General features: G+C 39.0%; 1 protein-coding gene across 4 annotated transcripts in view; it reads right to left on the reverse strand.

Moving 5' to 3' along the window:
- NIPBL (NIPBL cohesin loading factor) overlaps positions 1-20,822 on the reverse strand; it is a 149,219-nt gene that overhangs the window by 55,679 nt on the left and 72,718 nt on the right. For 3 of the 4 annotated variants that reach the window (XM_060761401.2, XM_060761402.2, XM_060761403.2), the window contains exon 9: positions 15,708-16,340. The exons of the other annotated variant lie outside the window; for it this stretch is intronic. In XM_060761401.2, coding sequence (XP_060617384.2) covers positions 15,708-16,340 — 633 coding nt within the window. The remainder of the gene's footprint in view (positions 1-15,707; positions 16,341-20,822) is intronic. 4 annotated transcript variants of the gene reach the window in all.

A 20,822-nucleotide genomic window follows, 5' to 3' on the forward strand; every position in this document is an offset into this window, starting at 1 on the left:
TGCTTGGTCGCAAGAATGTAGAGCCTATCTGTAGTGAGAAACAAAAGGAGAATGTTGGGACAAGATCCCAGCCTTGCACGTCTTTTGAACTGGGATCTCTGCCCCACTCCCCCCAGCACAAAAAGTACAACAGCTCTGGTGACTTCTAACATGAGCATGACATTCAAGTTAAATCTGATGATTGATTGTGTACAATATTTGGATTGAATGTGGACCTCCTTTTCACTGATCTCTATAGCAAAAAAAAAGTCCAAACAAACAAAACTGAGGATTCTGACAAAAAGAAATATAATGATCTACACTTTAAAAGTAGGGCTCTTCACACATCTTAAAGAATGTAGGGCACTGCCATTTAAAGTGGAATTTGGGGGACTCGGGTGTTTGTGAACTCAAGTGTTTATGCATATTTGACTAAAAGGAAACGTTGGGTTATAAGATCATTCAATCTTAATGAAATTGAAGAAAGATCATGTTTAAATATCACAATCTCATTAGCACTCCTTACTGATGTGAAAGTAACAAAAGACAAATATCACAGGTTACAAGTGGTTCCACAGGAATGGATAATTAGCTGTGAGAAAACCACAATCTCCAGGATGGTATTATCAGGCAGGCTGCGGAAAGAAGGTTACAGAAGTTCTCTAGAAGCTTCTGAACAAGCAGCTGAGAAAGTACAGAATGATCTGTGTGACTCACAAAGAAGAACTGTAGCCTTTCATCTGTCCTGAATTTCTCATCACTTAAAATTTCAGTGGACCATTCCATATTCTAGTGTTATGACAGAGGGGGGAAAGTTTCTCCTTATTTACCATACTTTCCCTACACCATGCATAGCTGTATCACTTCTCTCTTTTAACTGCCTTTCATCTGAGCTCACAAAGTAATTGATGTAGTCATTTGACCATTTTGGTTTCCCTTTTCTGTAGCTTCTTAAATTCTACCATATCATTATTTAGGTACAGTGGTCAAAACTCAACAAGAAATCTATTTTTCTTAAACCAAACAAAAAATCTAAGTTTCTCACTAGAACACTGCAAACACGCTGAATACTGCAAACACATATCTATACATATAATAAAAGTCAAAGTTTATATGCGACATAGGATAGAGGTAGGTAGGATGTAGGGCGGACGTGTTTGTGGCAGCTTTCTGATTGGCTGCCACTGTGGTGCTATTTGCATATGGTCTCTGATTGGCCAACCTCAACAGGACCCCCTGGTGGCAAAGACGGTTAATGAGAGAAACGGAGACATGACAGAGGGAAGTTTGCATATGGTCTCTGGCCAGCCTTAATTCCAAGATTCCAAGAGGACAAAGAGATGAAAGGAAAAGTCCAGATGCTGTGTCAGAAAATTACCAATAAAGACCAAACTTGGCACACAGAGCCCCCATGACCCACTCTACAGCCTACTGCAGTTTGGAGGAGGATGGACCATGGATGATGGACTTCCAGTCCCATCACTCACTTTCTGAGACTGCTGTTGACCTCATCCAATGACTGATCTAGACCAAACTTGGCACATAGACCTCTCATGACCCACTTTACGCCCTGGTGTGGTTTGGCTGGGGATGGACCATGGATTATGGGACTTGCAGTACCTTTGCTCAATTCCTGAGACCACTGCAACCCATATCCAATTACCGATAAAAACCAAACTTGCCACACAGAGTCTCCATGATGCACTCTACATCCTGGTGCAGTTTGGAGGAGGATGCACCATGGATGATGGGACTTTCAATACCTGCACTCCCTTCCTAAGTCCATTACAACTGCCAACAATGATGGATCAGGACCACAATTAACACAGAGAGCCCGCATGACCCACTCTACATCCTGGTGCGGTTTGGAAGAATTTGACAATGGATGATGGAACTTGCAGTCACTTCACTTACTTCCTGAGACCACTGAGACTCTCGCCAATGACCAATAAAGACTAAACTTGGCATAGAGAACAGCCATTACTCACTTTCTCTAATAACCCGGGCAGCGCCGGGTCCCCAAGCTAGTAAATATATATAACCCTGTGACTTGTGGCTTTCAGCCAGGCAATCCCCAAAACTGAGTGGTTTAAATTACTTGAACTACCATATTTTTTCAATTGTAAGACACATCCAATTTTAGTACCACCACAACAAAAATACATAAGATACATCTGCATTTTAAGACACACCCCATTTTAAGAGATGTTTATATAGAGGGAAAAGTATGTCAAAATTGAAGAAATGCAGTACAAAGAAGAGATTAGAACTAGAATGTGATAAAGGTTATTTGAGAAGAGTAATCCAATGAAGAACTTGAAATTTACAACCCAAAAATAAGCACGGGAAATATTGTTTTATGACCAAATAAGAAAGGTGGAACTCACTTTTTTATTTTTTTAAAAGTACACTGATTCCTGATCCTGACCAAATTAATGTATGATATTAATAGAAGAAAACAGGCTGTACCACATTCTGTAACCTCTTTCATTTATTCAAGGATGAAGATTATTGAATCCTAAAAAACAGAACTCTTGAAAGGTGGCAGAAACACAATATATAAAGATGGCAGAAACGCAATAAACACTACAACAAATACAGAATTAACATATTCTTTTTCGCTGTTTAGTGGAATGTACAGGTACAGTATATTTATAATTAAATTAATAAACTTTCATTTACAAGAGAATCTGGCATGTGCTGCAAACACTCAACATTCCTACGCCGCACAAACCTTCAGCATGACTGGACCCCAAAACAGGATGAGCAATGGACTAGGGATTACAGACTCCATGAACTGTCATGACACTTCTTGAATACATTTTATCACATCCAAAGTGCATTTTCCCCTGATGTCATTTTTTTAAAATTCGGATTTCATTAGGATGAACACTCCTGTTATCAATCTTCATTTTTCCATTGCATATATCGGGACTTGAAGATTTGTGGGTTGAAGATCTGTGGGTCTGGGTATCCATGAGACTCTTGGAAGCAAACCCTATGCCACCGTTAATATAACACAATGTGGCATTTAAACAATAAGAATGTGGATAATATACCATCAAGCTGCCTATCAACCTGTAGAAATCTCATGAATTTTGCAGAGTTTTCTTAGACAAATAATACTAACAGGTGGTATGACTTGCTCGCCCAGTTTTCATCTGTGATTTCACATCTTAGTACTAATCAAGGTTAACCTTGCTTAGCTTCTACTGAAAAGGGTGATCTGATGAATTTAGAATATTTAGACCCTACGGTTAACTATACTGATTTGCAACCCACCTACTGATTCCCATAATGTAATCTGAAAATGATTTTATGTTATTTGGTCAATTATACTCAGAATTTATTAATTCTGAGGGGGGAGGAGTAACAAATTCTCCATTGAGAAGCTCATATTCCAGATAAGTTCACATGAGAGCACACAGTGTTTCAAAAGTCATGACCACAAACTGTTTACAAATAGTTTTCTCCGTTGTGTTCCAAATTAATTAGATACCCCATTAGATCCGGGCCTTCCTGAAAGGTCTGGGTCTAATGGGGCATTGGGCCTGTGGAGACTCAGTCTCTGTTGCCATCCCACACTTTTTTTGCTCCTGGAGCCTAAAGGTGCAGGAGGGCGCCCACCCCTCCCCCAAGCCCCCAATTTAGCCCCTAAAACTTACTTTAAAAGGTCCTTCACCACTATTACTTATTTACTTTATTATTTACAGTATTTATATTCCACCCTTCTCATCCCGCTGGGGACTCAGGGCGGATTACAATATACACATATATGGCAAACATTCAATGTCAAAGACACACAACACATATAGACAGACAGTCAGAGGCTATTTAACTTTTCTGGCCGCCAGGGGAGCTGTCACTTTCATTGTCCATCTGCGACACTGATGAAGTACTTCCGCATTCCCCACATGCTTTGCTGGAGTGCTTTGCTGGAGTCTTTTTTATGGCCTCGTAAATTAGTTAAATTAGCCTCCCCACACATAGGGGGTACCTAATTTTCCTACTTGACAGATGCAACTGTCTTTTGGGTTGCAAAGGTCGACAACAAGCTACACAATTGGTCGGAAGCTCACTCTGACCCGGGCTGGCTTCGAATTCATTACCTTTTGGTCAGAAGCGATCTTAATAGTCTCCCCTCAAGTCTTACTGGCGCAAGAAAATGATGTGTAAGGAGACCAGTGGGGGGGGGGGGATTTTCCTCTCCAGTCCTCCCATCTCCTCAGGCATAATTTAAAGTCGGTTTTTGGGGCTAAATTTGGGGCTTAGGGGTGGTTTCATGTCATCCCAGTATGTCTCAGCATGGCATGTAGCCCCCCCCCCCAAAAAAGTCTGGGTTTCGGTGGGTAGGTGTGGACTGGAACCTGTTTGTGCCACAGGCCTCATTAGGAGGAGGCATTGGCGAAGGCAACCTCCTTCTCCCCGGCTTGCCGAGGCCTCCCCCTCAGTAGACTGGGCCTTGGATCCTCTGCTGCAGAGCTCCTTTCCTTCCTTCTTTCTCTCCCTTCCACCCTTCCTTCTCTCTGCCTTTTCTTCCTCTTCTTCCTTCTTGTACCTTCTTTTCATTCTCTTTCCCTCTCTCTGCCTTTTCTTTCAAGACTCCTTCAGGGAAGGGTTACTTGATTCTATGGTGTTACTTTCAATTGCTGGAAGATTTGACAATCTAACACTTTTTATTTTTAAAAAAGGAATTCTAAGTGCACAACAACAACACCTTTTTGGCCAAATTACAAAGAGGGTGCCTCTCTCTTTTCGGTTTCAGGGTCTTGAAAATTGAGATTCGATGTTGCACTATTTGAGTAACTGAGGATCTCACATTCTAAACAGGCTCCTATAAAAAGATTAAATTTTTCAGGTATCCTGATCCTAAATCTCTTAGAACTTACTAAGTAAAACCAGAACCTTCAACTGAGCTTGGAAGCAATCTGAAAGCCAGAGTACCTACAATAAGACACATGGCCATTAAAGCATTCTGGTTCTCCACAGTGTGCATGAATGATAGCATCCAAATACTTTTTTTCATTCATACCGACTGTATCTTAATAGCCTAATCAGAAGGTTATTAAGACATGAACAACTGAAGCAAAAGATGTTTCACGTAAGAAGAGGCACAGCTGACACACCAGGCTAGGTAAAAGTATTCAAATGGGTCAAAGAAGACCACAATCCCTAGATACAAATCTACTATTTCAGACAAGAGTACAATCCTATCAGACTATTTCAGACAAGAGTACAATCCTATCAAATACAGAATCTCAATACCTGGTTCCCAGCTGATCAACAAAGTTTCTGTCTTATCTGTACTGAACCTTAAGACAATTCATTCATCTGCATCTAATCCATGACAGCATTCAGATTATGATTCAGGACTACCGTGGTTTTCCTGGCAGCAGTCAGAAAAAAATTAGTTTTCAGCACAGTAATGAACCCCTACCCCAAACTTCATATGTCTTACTCTAAAGAGTAAATGCACTGCCCCCCTGTCTCATGCACAGTTGGAGGGGACGAAGGAGAGACCTGCTCGGTCTCTGGAACCCCCTCCCTAGGGAGATCAGACAGGCTCCCACCTTGTCTTCCTTTCAGAGTCAACTAAAAACCTGGATGTTCTGGTGTGCTTTTGATTAAGCAGCTCACCAGTAACTTTCCTGTCTCTACTTGAAGTTCCGTACTTTACACCAGCCCGCACTTTACACCGGCATATGATCTACTTCAACATGTGTTATGACAGTATTTCCTGCCCCGTTTACTGTATTGTTGCACTTTCCTGCACTCCTGTAAAGATGTATTACGCTCATTGAATCTGTACTTCAGCTATGTTTCTTTCAGCCATATTGTTTTTATATTGCTTTCAACTGTGTTGTATTTGTTTTATCTGATGTTTTATTTGGTTAAAGTGTTTTACTTGTGTGTTTTAATTGTAATTTTGGGCTTGTCCCTTGTAAGCTGCCCCAAGTCCCCTAGGGGAGATGGTTGGTGGGGTATAAAAATAAAGTTTTGCTGTTGTTGTTGTTGTTGTTGTTATTATTATTATTATTATTATTCTAGGAGAGTGTATTGAACTGTATGCAGTCCTACAGTAGCCCAACTATCACCACTTTCTGATAATCTTGCAAATTAGTTCAAAAGCTCCACAGTGGTGCTCCCGTGTACAATATCAGCAAATGCTAAGAAAGATCCCACCACTGAAATCTTTACTTTAAAGTAACGTTTTGTTTGCTTCTTTCTGAAGAACTAGAATAAAACCATATATCAAATGAACATTCACATCCTTCAAATGTCTATCACTTTTCTGGCAGCTGAAATCAGCATACTTGGATCTAATGAACAAATGATTCATCTCACTCCTTCAAGCACCAATATCATCATCAAGTTAAACAAACTGAAATTCCCCCTTTAAACCTGGAAATGTGTGTGTCTCAATGACCTCTCCAAGATCTACCATCAAAGTGAAGTACAAACTGAAACAAATCTGTGTGATTTCCCCTCCAAAATATGGGAATACTCTTAAACTCTGAAGTCACTACTCCATTAAGTAAAGCGCCTCACAGTCAGTTAGGTGGAAACAGTAAAATAAAGAGTATGTTGGAACAGTAGCTAATACCATATGCAATTGTATCAGAATCCAAAATGATCTTAACATATTAGAAATCTGGACCAAAGCTAACAAAATGAAGTTCAATAGGGACAAATACTATTTAGACAGGGGAAAAATGAAACAAATAAAGACAAAATGGGTAATACCTGGCTTGACAACGGTATATTTCCTTCCTTTGAGTATATGAATGTAAGACTAAAGCCTTGTTTGTTTTAGTACTATCCCCTTTTGATTTTCTTTACTTGTTCATGGTCTGCACAGTTTTGGATTTCTTAAAGTCCTTTAAGAACTGAATATGAACATTGTCAAGTTTTCCACCGTGATTTTAAAACATAAATAATGTGCAAGGCAGTTCTGTAGCTTTATGCCCACTATGTCATTCATTTTTTAACCTCAAGTCCTTCAAACATAGATAGCTAATCAAAGATAACATTTGAAACAAGACGATTAGGGCTGGATCGTAGGAGAAATCTAGAAATCCAAAAAAAGTAAATTATACACACCAGAAAGAACTAGAATGAGGAAATCCAAACCTGGAATTATACTATGAAGCATTCAATTTAAAACCACTATTAGAAGGTAGGAAACAGAAAAGTTGGTTTAGAATAGAGGATGCAGTTAATAATTGTGAAGGAAGCTTTGGTGTATTCAGAAGAAACCTAGAGACAAGCATTAAAAAACAAGAGGCCCAAGAAAAGTATCATTAAAAAGATGGAAAAATGGCAACCAATATGGATGACAGAAATATCAAAGTGGACGCCCATAGAATCTCTATATGAGAATGAATCTAATTCCAATTGGTAAAGGGAAATGAAGGAGAAAGGCTATTACAGTAATAAAGATCTGTATGGTATAAATGGTCAACTGATCCCTATAAGTAGCATAATAGAAAAAGTTGGAAATAAAAATGGGATAACAGTATTAGGCTTATATAATAAACTTTAAAAGGGGATACATGGTGAATGCATAGGTAAAGAAAGTAAGTTGGAGAGTATACTTTTAAAAGGACAGAAATCAGAGAAAGGGTTGGCAGGAGCAATATATAAATTGGTGATCAACAATGATGAATACATTGTATGTTTGTGTGGTTTTAATAAGGTGTTTTCACCTTTATATAATTTTAAATGCATGTTTTAATGTACATGTTTATCTTATGTCTCTTGTGTATATGGCATTGAATTTTTGGCTTTGAAGGCCGCTCTGAGTCCTCTTCAGGGTTGAGAAGGGCGGGTATAAATACTGTAAATAAATTAATAAGAACATTACAAAATAAGTGGCTGAAAAATGCTTACTCAGAAACCAAACAATAGAGGAACGAATGAAGGGAGTTAAAAAAAATTAAAATGGAGAAGTATAAAGAATTAGAAAGAAAATGTATTTGGAAATGGTATAGAACACCAGACCAGTTATCAAATATGGAAATGGGAATAAACTCAACATGCTGTTATTGTGGAGTAAATAAAGGTTGGTACGCTCACATGTGTTGGGAATGCCCAAAAACAATCATTATCTAGGAAAAAATAGTAAAGAAAATGGAGAAATAATTTAAAACACTAATTCAAATAAACATGGAATTCATGTTAATGGGAATACTTGGTAACAATAAAATTAATACAAAAAATACAAAACAAGATTTATTTAGAGCAGCCGTTCTCAAAGTATGCTGTGTAGAGGCCTTATGGCTCTTCAAAGCATACTGAGGGACTCCATGGTGACCTTTTCCTCCTCCCAAATATCCTCCTCTTTCCTGCTCCTCCTCTCCACCTCCCTTGCTCACAAAAGTCTTTCCCCCATGCCCCCCTTGCCCCAAAAACTTTTCAGTATACTATGAGAATTAGACACATGAAGAATAGGTCTTGGACGGTACATCCTCTACCCTTGATCTGTTCTAAAATATTCTTTTGTCAACGGAATATAAGATACTACCTGAGGCCTGACCCAAGATCATGGCAGTCCCAAGATATATGCATATTGGATTTGCTGACATTAGCTCTTCCACAATATGAAGACAGAAAAAGCACTCATTCATTGCTGCACCAGAGAACTGTTATTCTTCCCACTCCTGTACATCACCCTAACTATTCCTCTCATATGTGGAGTAACAGTCTTAACCCAATTGTTTCCTTCTGCAATGCCATCCACTAAACTTCATCAGCTCAGATAAGCGAAGAGTGGAAATCTATTAGGTGCAATCACCACCATAAAACTGTGTTACTGCTGCTCCAAACCACAAATCCAGAGGCACCGATTTTCAACCAATAACGGTATAGTCACACTGACTACTGTCACTAGGCCTGTACAGTAGAACATGCTGTATAGAATGGCAACAGTGATAGAATATATGAAGCAGGTTTCTCCTAATTAAAAAAAACACAATAGCTGTACATCAAATGAATTTGTAAACCCCTAATTAAAGTCATTAACTTTTTCCTATGATAGCAAACAGACTGATTACAATCAATGACTGTTTACCATACAATCTCTGTTCATACATGATTCAACATTTGAAATATCTGTAATTTAAGTAGTAAACTACATCTGAGAAAATGAATTGCCAAACAAGTATATCTTTAACAAGTATTCAGAATTAGTACCCAGTTCAGAAGCTAGTCTTCAAATTGCTTTTGGGGAAATGTCTTTTCATAATAATTCAAATAACTGTGTTTGATCAGTACTGAACGTCTGAACAATTCTGTAATCTTGCATCCCATTTTTAAAATGAAGATCCTCTTCCAATTGAAGACACAGCCTTGCATACTGGGTGTCAGTATGCAAACGGCTCTTGTAGCAGTTTAAGAGGCTACAGAAACATTTAGGAGTGAGCATATCATACTTATATTAAAGTCACTCCACTGGTTGCCAATGAGTTCCCAGGCAAAGTACGAAGTGTTGGTTCTGACTTTTAATGCCCTACATGGTTTGGGTCCAGTTTACCTACAGGATTGCTATCTCCAGTACAATCTGCTCTAGACACTTAGGACCTCTGGTGGATGGATATAGGGGATGGATACTTGGCTACTCCTGCCAGGCAAAGCTCAAACGACAACCATCACCCAGAAGACTCGGAGCCCCTAGACCAGTTGTGGTGAATCTATGGCATTTTATTAATTCACTATATATTTATGGAACTTATTACTTGTTTTAACAATTATTGTGTTATCTGTGTATGTTTAATTGCTTGTTTTAATTGTTCTTTTACTGCTGTTTCTCTACTTTGTTTTTGTCTTTGTAAGCTGCCCTGAGTCCCTTTGGGGAGAGAAGGAGGGTTATAAATAAAGTTGTTGTTGTTGTTGTTGTTGTTGTTGTTATTGTTGTTATGCGTGCCACAGGGGGCTCTCAGAACCCTCTCTGTGAGCATATGTGCCCAAGGAGAAGGACATCCAACAGACATCTCTAAATAAAACTCTAATAAAATATATTAAAAAAGAAAGAAAGAAGGGAATGGGGGCAGGCTCTAGTTTGAGGCTCTCCTTCCCCCACAGGAGGGGAGGTCCAATGCAGGTGGCGGACGGGGAAGACAGACCACCCTCTGGGAGGAGGAGGTTGGGAAGACCAGGGTGGGAGGTAACACTGGCTGAGAGACCATCCACCGGAGGAGGCCAGGCTCCTTATGATGACACCTTTGATGCTTCCTCCAAGCTCAGCCCTGCCAGTGCCACCTTCTACATGACTAGTACAAGTGAAGTGAGCCCCTGACCTTGCCACTGCCCCCATGGTGACTGCCGCAACACTGAGGGCCTCTTTCTCTGCAAGGCTGAGTCCCCAAACTGGCCTTCTCACTTTCCCTCGACAACTGTGCTTTCCATGGGCCCTTTCCAGGGCTGGACCCCCTCTGGCCTCCTTGACTCCTTCCTTTGGACTGGATCCCCCAAAGTTAACCTTTCCCAATTGGAGGCCCCAGGTTCCATCTGATCTGGGAAGCTAAGCAGGGTCAGACATGGTTGGGACCTGGGTGGGATACCACCAATCAATCCCAGGGAGGTGTTATTTCAAAGGAGGGAGCTGGGCAAACATTTCAACTTGGGGTCCTGGCCTAAGAAGGCACCCTGAAGCATATGGTGTTCCAGAAATCAACATGTAGCCTCACTTTGTTTGGATCAACTTATGCTTATCAGCAGCTGTTTTCAGTTTTGAATTATATCAAATTTGACACCAGAAACAAACTACAGATGATCTGATTGCTGTATGTGTTGCTCTCAAACTTATAATGTATGAACCAAGGTTGGACCAATTATCAGAAAGCATACAACAGCAAAAACCACATGAATTGTTCAAAAGCATGCCAAATGCAAACTTCTGAGTTGTTTATTCATTCAATCACTTCCAACTCTTCGTGATCTCATGGACCAGCCCACACCAGAGCTCCCTGTCGGCCGTCACCACACCCCAACTCCTTCAAGGTCAATTGCCTTTTAATAAAAAGTTGTTTGTATCATTGAAAGGTCTGTTATTGTGTTTTTCTTTTAAAACAAAATATGTTAATATAAGAGTTGGCTTTTGGTTGCAATTTGGGCATTCGGTCTCTAAAAGGTTCTCCATCACTAACCTAGACTGTGGAGTATAATAAATAATAAAACTTTATTTGTAGAGCACCCTATCTCCCTGAAGCAAATGACCTGCTGGAAGCGATTCAAAGCGAAGTCAGCTGTCAGAATTTAAGAGACAACTGAAATTAAGGGACAACAGGTGATCTATTTCTTCCAGCAGATCTACCTTGTCAATTTTTAACTATATTCTGTGTATTTTAATATATGTATTTTATTGTTTTAATATATGCATTTTTGTTGTTGTTGTTCATTCGTTCAGTCGTCTCCGACTCTTCGTGACCTCATGGACCAGCCCACGCCAGAGCTCCCTGTCGGCCGTTACCACCCCCAGCTCCCTCAAGGTCAGTCCAGTCACTTCAAGGATGCCATCCATCCATCTTGCCCTTGGTCGGCCCCTCTTCCTTTTGCCTTCCACTTTCCCCAGCATAATTGTCTTCTCTAGGCTTTCCTGTCTCCTCATGATGTGGCCAAAGTACTTCAACTTTGTCTCTAGTATCTTTCCCTCCAGTGAGCAGTCGGGCTTTATTTCCTGGAGGATGGACTGGTTGGATCTTCTCACAGTCCAAGGCACTCTCAGCACTTTCCTCCAACACCACAGCTCAAAAGCATCGATCTTCCTTCGCTCAGCCTTCCCTAAGGTCCAGCTCTCACATCCGTAGGTGACTACAGGGAATACCATGGCTTTTTACTGAATGTTTTATAATGATGTGTTTTAACTATGTTGTGGCCCGCCTCAAGCCATGAGCAGAGGCAGGTAAGAAATAAAAGGTATTATTACTGAGAGAATGAAGTTGGTAGCATAAACATTTGTAGATTAAAGCTGTTTCCACAAATGCATTCCCAGATGGGTCATCTTGTACATAACTCTACAGTAGTAGTACATTTTATTGATTAGCCCTTAGGCCACATCAAAATACCAAACCAAACGGCTAGATAAAACTTGATTACACGATATATAGTAAGTTAAACTGCAGTAAATGAATATGATAAAACTGAATACAGATATTGTTGCCAAAATTCACACTATTTATTTATTTACTTACTTACTTACTTTATTTATATAACGCTTTTCTCAGCCCTCAGGCGACTCAAAGCGATGAACAACATCAATACAAAACATCACGAGACAAGTATAGGGCAATTAAAAACAATTGTAACATAAATCATTAAACATCAGTATAACAATCATTAGCGCCTCAACAGTAAAATCGGAATCCAGTCTCATCATCCATTATTCCGTATTCCTATGTTCAATTACACTGTTTAATCAAATGCTTGTTCGAACAGCCAGGTCTTCACTTTCCTCCGAAAAGCCAGCAGGGAGGGGGCCGATCTGATATCTGCAGGCATGGCCTTCCACAGCCGAGGGGCCACCACTGAGAAGGCCCTGTCTCTCGTCCCCGCCAAGCGCGCCTGTGATGCAGGCTGGACAGAGAGCAGGGCCTCCCCAGATGATCTTAGTGTCCTAGTCGGTTCAAAGGAGGAGATGCGTTCAGAGAGGTAAGTAGGGCCAGAACCGTTTAGGGCTTTATAGGCTAATGCCAGCACTTTGAATTGTGCCCGGTAGCAAACTGGCAGACAGTGGAGCTGGCGCAACAGAGGGGTAGAATGCTCCTTGAGTGCCGATCCTGTTAGCAATCTGGCTGCCTATGTTTCTATTGAACAGAACTGAAAGCTGGGTAAACGAAAAAGGTAACTTTGTGGAAGAAAAAACAGGTTTTAGACAAAACAGATCTACCATCGATACCTGTTTTATTCTGAATCACTTGATTGCTAAATATGCCTGTAAGGGGAGACACTTGTATGCTGCCTTTATTGACTTCTCTGCAGCATTTGATATGGTGAACAGAGAAATATTATGGAATAACTTGTTCACCCTCAAAATTGAACCTAGACTGCTGCTACTGATCAAAGCCTGATATGCAAGCACCTGTTTGAGAGTACAGTTTGAGTTAAATGGAGCTATGACCAGCAGGATCAATATATATAAAGTGGTAAGACAAGGGTGCATTTTAGCACCAATATTATTTAATCTCTATATCAATGACTTGCCTGGAGTAATGAAGGACCCTGTAGTTCATATGCCTGAAGTCCTAAACACATACTATAACACTTTGTTATATGCTGATGATATGATATAACTATCACACTTGCAGGTTGGACTTCATAGATTGTTAAGAAGACTCAGCTCCTATGATCAGGATAACGTAACTGTACAGGTAAAAGTGATAAAATGACAAATATCCTATAACCGCGCTTCTCAAAGTGTGCTCCTCCCACATCCTTTGCTGCCAAAAGCCTTTTCCCCTCGCCCCTCAGCACCAAAAGCCTTCCCCCCCCCCCGCCTCCCTTGCCACAAAAAGCCATTTTCCCTCTGCCACTGGCCCGGCCCATCTGTCAAATTTTAAAACACAATGTGTCAAAAATTTGTCCATGCCTGATTAATATAATATAATAAAGCTTCCCATGCGGGGACATGAAAGAAGCCTCCCACAGGATGGTAAAACATCAAACAACGTCCTTGAAGACTGTCAATTCTCTCACACCAGAAGCCACTTTCAGTTTCTCAAGTTGCTCCTGACATGAATATGAGAATATATACTACAATACAAACATTTATTGGGGCTCTATGGGAAACCTTTGCTTCAAAAAGGTCTCAGTACTGAAAAAAATTGAGAACCCCTGCTATATAGTAACAGGTTTTAACTAGATGACACAGATATTTCAATGCTGATTTTTGTTTACCTAATTAGAGGTTAGTCCAACAATATTTTCAACTCACTGACCCTATGCAATACGATGGAAAAGAGCACAGTAAAATATAATCTGATGCTTCTGAGCAGGAGCAAGAGGACTAGACAAGAGAAACTGTAGGATTTCACATGACTGAAGTCTCAACAAGCAACATTCTGAAGTAGAAGAAACTGGTCACTCATTGCCCTCTCACATTACTAAGCATGTGTAATAGTCATTCCTGAGACAGACCTCATAAACAACATGGAAGAGCTCTAGTTGTTATTCTCTTCCTTCATTCTTTCCTTCCTCATCCATCTCCATCATTTTACCCTTCTAAAAATGCATTTCTTTTTTCTGAAAATCCCCTTTTCTGCTTTTTTTGGCTACTAAAAACTCATTGGAAAACGTATTTATAAATCTATCTCAAACCAAGCATTTCTTTATCTCTCCTATCCTCTCTGCACAGTCCGAAAAACGAGGGCTACACTAGGTTGGCTACTCTGGTTTTTCCCCCATTAGTGTAGACAACCCTTAAAAAGTGGCTTCAGATGTAATGCTGGTACAATCCTATACATACTTGCCTTACTATAACTTCAGCTGAATTTAATGAGATAGCTGAGTAAACAAGTCTAATATTGCTCTGTATATCTGCTCTGGTGAATTTATATTTTACTTTTAGGTATCTGTTCAATGATAGTAACTATGTACATTTCAGGCAATCAGATCTTGATGACATTTGTGAATACACACAGAAAAACTTGAGCTTTGCAAAAAATTATCTCTGAAATAAAATAATTCAAAGATAAAATCAAAAGTACAGTAGGTCTGCAAACTTATTGTTCTGATAATGATTATATTTGGTTAAAAAAAGAGTAAAAGCAACTAATTTAATTATTCACTTTTCTTTGCATATGGGTTAATATGCGAAGTGTCAATATAATGAAATGGATGGATACTAGATTGCAAAATTTAAAACTTTAAAATAATATAAACAACTCCTATGGCCTTTGCTTAGCTTGTATATGGTATACAGTATTTTAAAGGCTTTGTTGTTAAAATTATGACTTAATATAACTTTTTATGTATTTTTTAAATGATAAAAGCAGTTCCCAAATCAACCCTGGCAATCAATGGGGTGATGATGTTGCAACCAGATTGCCCTCACTTTCAGCAAAGTATCATTCTTGGGATACAAAACGGAATTGCACACTACCCTAGCCACATTTTCTAAGTGCTTCTGACACCAATGTTTTGCAAACAGCACCATCCGGTAAACATGCAAACATCTGATAAACCCACAATTTTGCAACCTGAAAGTCTGTACTATTTATTTTCTCATGAATTATGAGAAAACACATTATAATTTTATCATCTAGACCAGAGACCCCAAATTAAGGCCTGTGGACTGGTTGTGGCCCTCCTGGATCATTTATCCAGCCCATGTTCTAAACTTTAGGCTTAGGGTTGCCCATAAGTCTGAAACAATTTGAAGGCACACAACAACAATTCTAATTAACTTGACTAAAAGCAGGCCCACACTTCCCATTGAAATACTAAGTTTATGTTAAAATTGTTCTTTATTTTTAATATTATATTGTTATTTCTTGTTTTTTTGCACTACAAATAAGGTATGTGCAGTGCATGTAATAATTTGTGTATTTTTTTTTCCAAACTATAGTCTGGCTCCCCAACAGTCTGAGGGATCATGAACCGGCCCTTGGCTTAAAAAGTTTAACCCCTGTTCTTCCACTCTTATTAACCAGCCATCACTAGGAATATGAATTTATATGACAGTTTATTATAAATGACATCTCAAGAAATATAATATAGCATATATGTGCAATTACCTTTGTCTTGCACTTCTTTTGAAAACCGTTCCCTTTCAATAGCTGATTCCCGTTCTATCCGTTCTATTTCAGCCAATGCATCCAATTCTACTTCATCATATGGCGTAATAGTTCCATGCTGAGAAACCTGTTGATGTGTCTGAACCAAAGGATTCTGAGGTTGTTTAGCAGAAACTGAAGTGTTCGGCTGTAAAACAGGCACTTGTTGTGCCTGAAGGAATGCTGTTTGTTCATGCTGCGGCAAACACTGAGCAGCATTTAATGGGCGATTAATATCCTGTGGAGTAACTGGTGTTTTAGAAGTCTGTCCTGGATACTGCACATTAAAAGAAATATCCCCTTCTGACACGTTACTGTCTTCCAAACCCGAAAGCATATCGTCCTGCTGGTCCATATCTGAAGATCTTACACGAGTGAGTCTTAACGTAAGTTTAGTAGAATCCTTGGATGGAGAACTAATGATATCATACATTGCAGCTTTTTCAGTCTGTTCTTTTTCATCCTTGCCTAGCTTCATTTTCTTTTGTTTCTTTTGCTTTCTTTCTGGAGAATCTAATAATATGTCAGGGGGGACATCTCTAGGTGATGAATAAGGTGGCGGCTGAGACTGAAGTATTAATGGTGGTCTTGATCCTAGAATAATAATTCAGAAAAAACTAAATAGTTATGTTGGTTTACATGTCTGTAAAAACACACAAAAAGTAACTTTATTAGTAATTTACATTTTTTACAAATATTGGTACTTACAAGCAGTAAAAAATAAATAAATTCAATGGAATAAGAAAACCCCTAATTTTCACAACAACACAGTCATAACTGTTGCAGTAAAAGATACCTGCACTTCCTACAGATTTAGTAATCCTGGTAATCCACATATAGTTATAAACATATGATTCTAAAAAGAAATGTCAATGTTTTTGGTATTGTACATTTTGAGTTCGAGCCAGGGCTCCAGCTGCTGGAGAAGGACAGTTTCTAACTAGAAAAAAACTTCTCAAAAGTCATCCAAGACCACAAGGAAAATGAAAGTTAAAGATGCCTAATTTCCTATGAGCATCTGGAGGTGCAAGCCAAAAATGATGAATTGTAGACAAGCAAATTTCACTTTAACAAACACACAGTGTTATGGAACCATAATAATTTTCAGAATTTGCTCCAAATTTTTTTTAAAAAGCCCAACAGCTTGCATTTTATATAGCCAAAGGGAAAATGAACGTCAGAAGGAATCTAATAGGCTAACTTGTTTTTCTCTTTTTTAATGTACTAGCATATGTCGTCACATACATCTGACATATTGTGAAAACTGTGTTTTGTAATTATAAACAGCTAAATATAGTGGAAAGCTTTCTTGTTTGTAAGTACTACCCCTGCCCAACAATGTTAAGATCATACATATATTTCACACCAATGGTCAGAGACTACTTGTCATTACATCTTATCAGCAAAATAAACCAATCCATTCTATATTATTCAATATTTTTATCCAAGAAGCTACCTGAGGTAATACAGTCAATAATATTCAAAACAAGGCAAACAACTTTTTGTCTGGATAGGTAACTGAAAAATAATCTCCTTTAATTGAGAAGTGGGCTTTTTTTTTTCATCTAGCATAATAGCCAGATAAACTGATTTACTTCAAGCTATTACCAGCACAATTAAAACTTGCACAATTAAAACTTGTGTGCCAAGTGCGCCGTTTTTGGAGAAATCCAACTTGGTGGTACACACACTGGTTGCATCCTGGTTGGACTGCTGCAATGAGCTCTACGTGGGACTGCCCCTAAAAAGCGTCTGGAAACTTCAATTGGTTCAGAGAATGGAAGCCAGACTGCTTATCAGAGCTGACTCCAGGGAGCATATAACCCCCCTACTGAGGCAGCTCCATTGGCTCTGGATTAGTTTCTGGGCCCAATTTAAGGTGTCCTGTTTTAACCTATAAGGCCCTATATGGCTTCAGTCCAGGCTTATACTATTTTATTACCATATGGGAATTTTTAGAAATTCCACAAATAAATAAATAAATACATAAATAAATAAAGCCGAAACTCCTAAAACTGTGAATATTAAAAAAGATACACTTGATTCTCTAGGTTACTAGTGCAGTTGCAAAAGAGCAATTCCTTGAAGATTTGATGCTTTAAGAGACAAAAAGTACCCAGAAGTGTTTTACTTAGACTGTTCACAAACCACTTGATTCCAGCACTACAATATGAGTATCACACTATAGTTTCACCTTCACTAAAGTAGAAAAGCTAATTGTGAACTAGTTCTGGGAAGGAATGTCATAGGAACCAATGCTGAACTGTAGGAATTCCCAGTTACATTCCATTTTTCAACTGCATTTTGGGGGTGCATGTGTGTTGTATTGTTGCTTAGATACAAGAGATACTGTTCAGCTTCAGATATGCTGTGTAAATCAAAGGAGGCAAGCACTGAGTACACTAGCCTTTTCATCAAGGATTTTAGTACTCCACCATGTTGGGATAAATTGAGCAACTGAATCAGCTGAAAAAGAAGATTGCTGAGTTATCTTTGTGCATTTTTTTCAACGAACAAGCATCTATTAAGGATATTTTAGATACAGGTGTCCCATCCTAGAAGAGAAGTTTAGCTATATGGCCCATTTAGGTCCTTCTAACTCTGACACATTTATTTTTACATTCATTTAAAAATTTCACAATGAAAACAAAGAACCTCAATATTGGATAATTATATGCAGTCTTTTCTTCTGAAGAATACTTTTTGCAGGTCATAGCAGATAGTGCTTCCAGAAATTTTGACAGAATTAATTCGTGGTCATCAACACACTCACTTATAACTGCACTCTATATAGATGCAAGAGTTCTTTTTTCCTCGTATGTCAGCAGGCAACATTGCCTACCTGAAAGTTTCCATAGATGATTTATTCTTAGAAAAGAATTCTCCTTGAGCAGGATATTTTCTTATGGGATCTGGTCTGCTTCTCAGGCCTCACCTTCAGTATGTACATATCCAACTAGTGGTGGTTCAGCTTGCTTCTATCAGCAACTTTCAGGGTCTGGAACAATTCAAACTTGTTGCCCCCACTGCTCCATCAGTAGGCTTGTCAAAAGATGATCCACTAGTTAAGTAGTAAATCTACATCATGTCGGTATACAGACATCTCTTCCCAAACTGTGCTGACAGGGACACAAGAACTAATCTGTCTTCTCTTAAGATGATCCCGAGTGGTGTTTCCAGTTGCTATTGCTGAAATTCAACTTCAGCTCTGATGCTACTCTTTCCCCATCCAAAATTATCACCACAATATATATTTTTGAATCCTAAAAGTGTAAATTTTGCCACTACACGAGCTATTTCCATCACCTGAAGAAAGAAATAACTTTGAATAATGTCTTCATTTTTTCTTTTGACTTTTAGCTAAAACTATCACCACTAAAAGTGACATTTCAAACCTTCACCTACCATCTGGAAATGATTGCACAGAACTGGAAACAACAATAAACAAATATTTCATTCAACAGGACAGTGGAATCCAAATTTGGTCAGTTTACCCACACAGAAGGGTATACTGGAGCCATGATGGTAAATTCTTGCTAATGAGAAGGAGACATACATTAATAGGTTAATTTCTGTCACACCCAGGCTAGGCAAGACACTGCATAATTTTGGAAATAACCTTATTAGTCCTTGACTGCACCTACTCCTCTTTCAGTTCTTTCAAAAGCTGGGACATGGGAAAGATAATTTTAAAAAACTCCTTATATCCCAAGATTTATATCTTCCCATCTAAGATGGCACTGGATGGCTCTTTCTCTTGGCAAGAATAGACATTCACAAGAATTCCTCTCAAATGCCATTCCCAGCCAGTGGAGAAGAAGCCATTTAGTAATAGGATCTGACAGAGCTGTGAAACATGGTAAGAATGTATTTTAGCATGGTACCTCTTGTTGCAGTACCCTTCTGCCAAAAGAGGTAAATTTGTCTAGTTTATAAAGTTTGTGATCGTGGATGAAACTGCTCATGTTGCTGCTCAGCAGATTTCCTCCTAGGCAAGAATTACTGGAAAAAATGGCAGTTGTGGATGCCAATCTAGTTGAGTGTGAGGCTACATTGTGTGGCTTTAGAAGCCCTAAGGTCTCACAGGTCAGAAAGATGTAAACTTTGAACCATCTGGTCAGTGTGGCAGCTAACATCATTCCAGAGAGGTCTAAAGAAAGGAAATAAAAGAGACTCTGATGTTCAGAGTTGTTCTCAACCTGTGGGATCCCAGGTATTTTGGCTTACAACTTCCAGAAATCCCAGGCAGTTTACCAGTTGTTAGGATTTCTGGGACTTGAAGGCCAAAACATATGGGGGCCCACAGGTTGGGAACCACTGTTCTAAATGGTTTAGTATGTTCAATATATAGGTTCAGAGCTCGATGTATACCTAGTTTTTGCCACTGCTTTTCTAATGGGTGGTTTGGATGAGGACAGAATGAAGTCAGTATAATGGGCAGAGAGAGTGTGTAGAGTTGATCTTAGATAAGAAACCTGGATCTAATCATAGAGAAATTGTTTCAGTGCCAAATCTGCAGGGAGATGGAGCAATGAATAGTGCAGCAAGTTTCAAAACCCATCTGGTTGAAGCGATAACAAAGAACATGATCTTGATAGATAGGATCCTGATCTAAGTGGTTTACACTAAAGTTTAGATAGGGTTTTGAGCACCTCATGGAAGTTCTAGTAGGGAAATCTATGTAAAATAGGGGGGTTGCCCCTCAGGGAAACATTTGACTGTGAAAATGAGATGAAAGAGAATATATGCTATATGAGGATAAAATGATAGCCAGTGCCCTGTTTGGCAATGAAGAAAGAGTGTTTTATTTAAACCTCATATCCTGACCTGATTGTGAAAACGTAAAATATCCTGAATCTACAGTTTGTTGGGAGAGTTTTCCTGTGGGGCCACCTCACAAAGGCTTTCTAGGTTATCTTCTGAGGGTTGATTTCTCTGTAAAAGATAGAATAACGTTTCCCACAAAAAAATAAATAGTCTTGTCTGAAGTATGCTCTCTGTTCAATAGCAGGTGGCTAAATGGAGCATCTAATTCAATAGTAACTGAGTTAACAGCCTCACTGGTATACGTGACTC

Source organism: Anolis sagrei, chromosome 2 (assembly GCF_037176765.1).
Source record: "Anolis sagrei isolate rAnoSag1 chromosome 2, rAnoSag1.mat, whole genome shotgun sequence".
NCBI lineage: Eukaryota > Metazoa > Chordata > Lepidosauria > Squamata > Dactyloidae > Anolis > Anolis sagrei.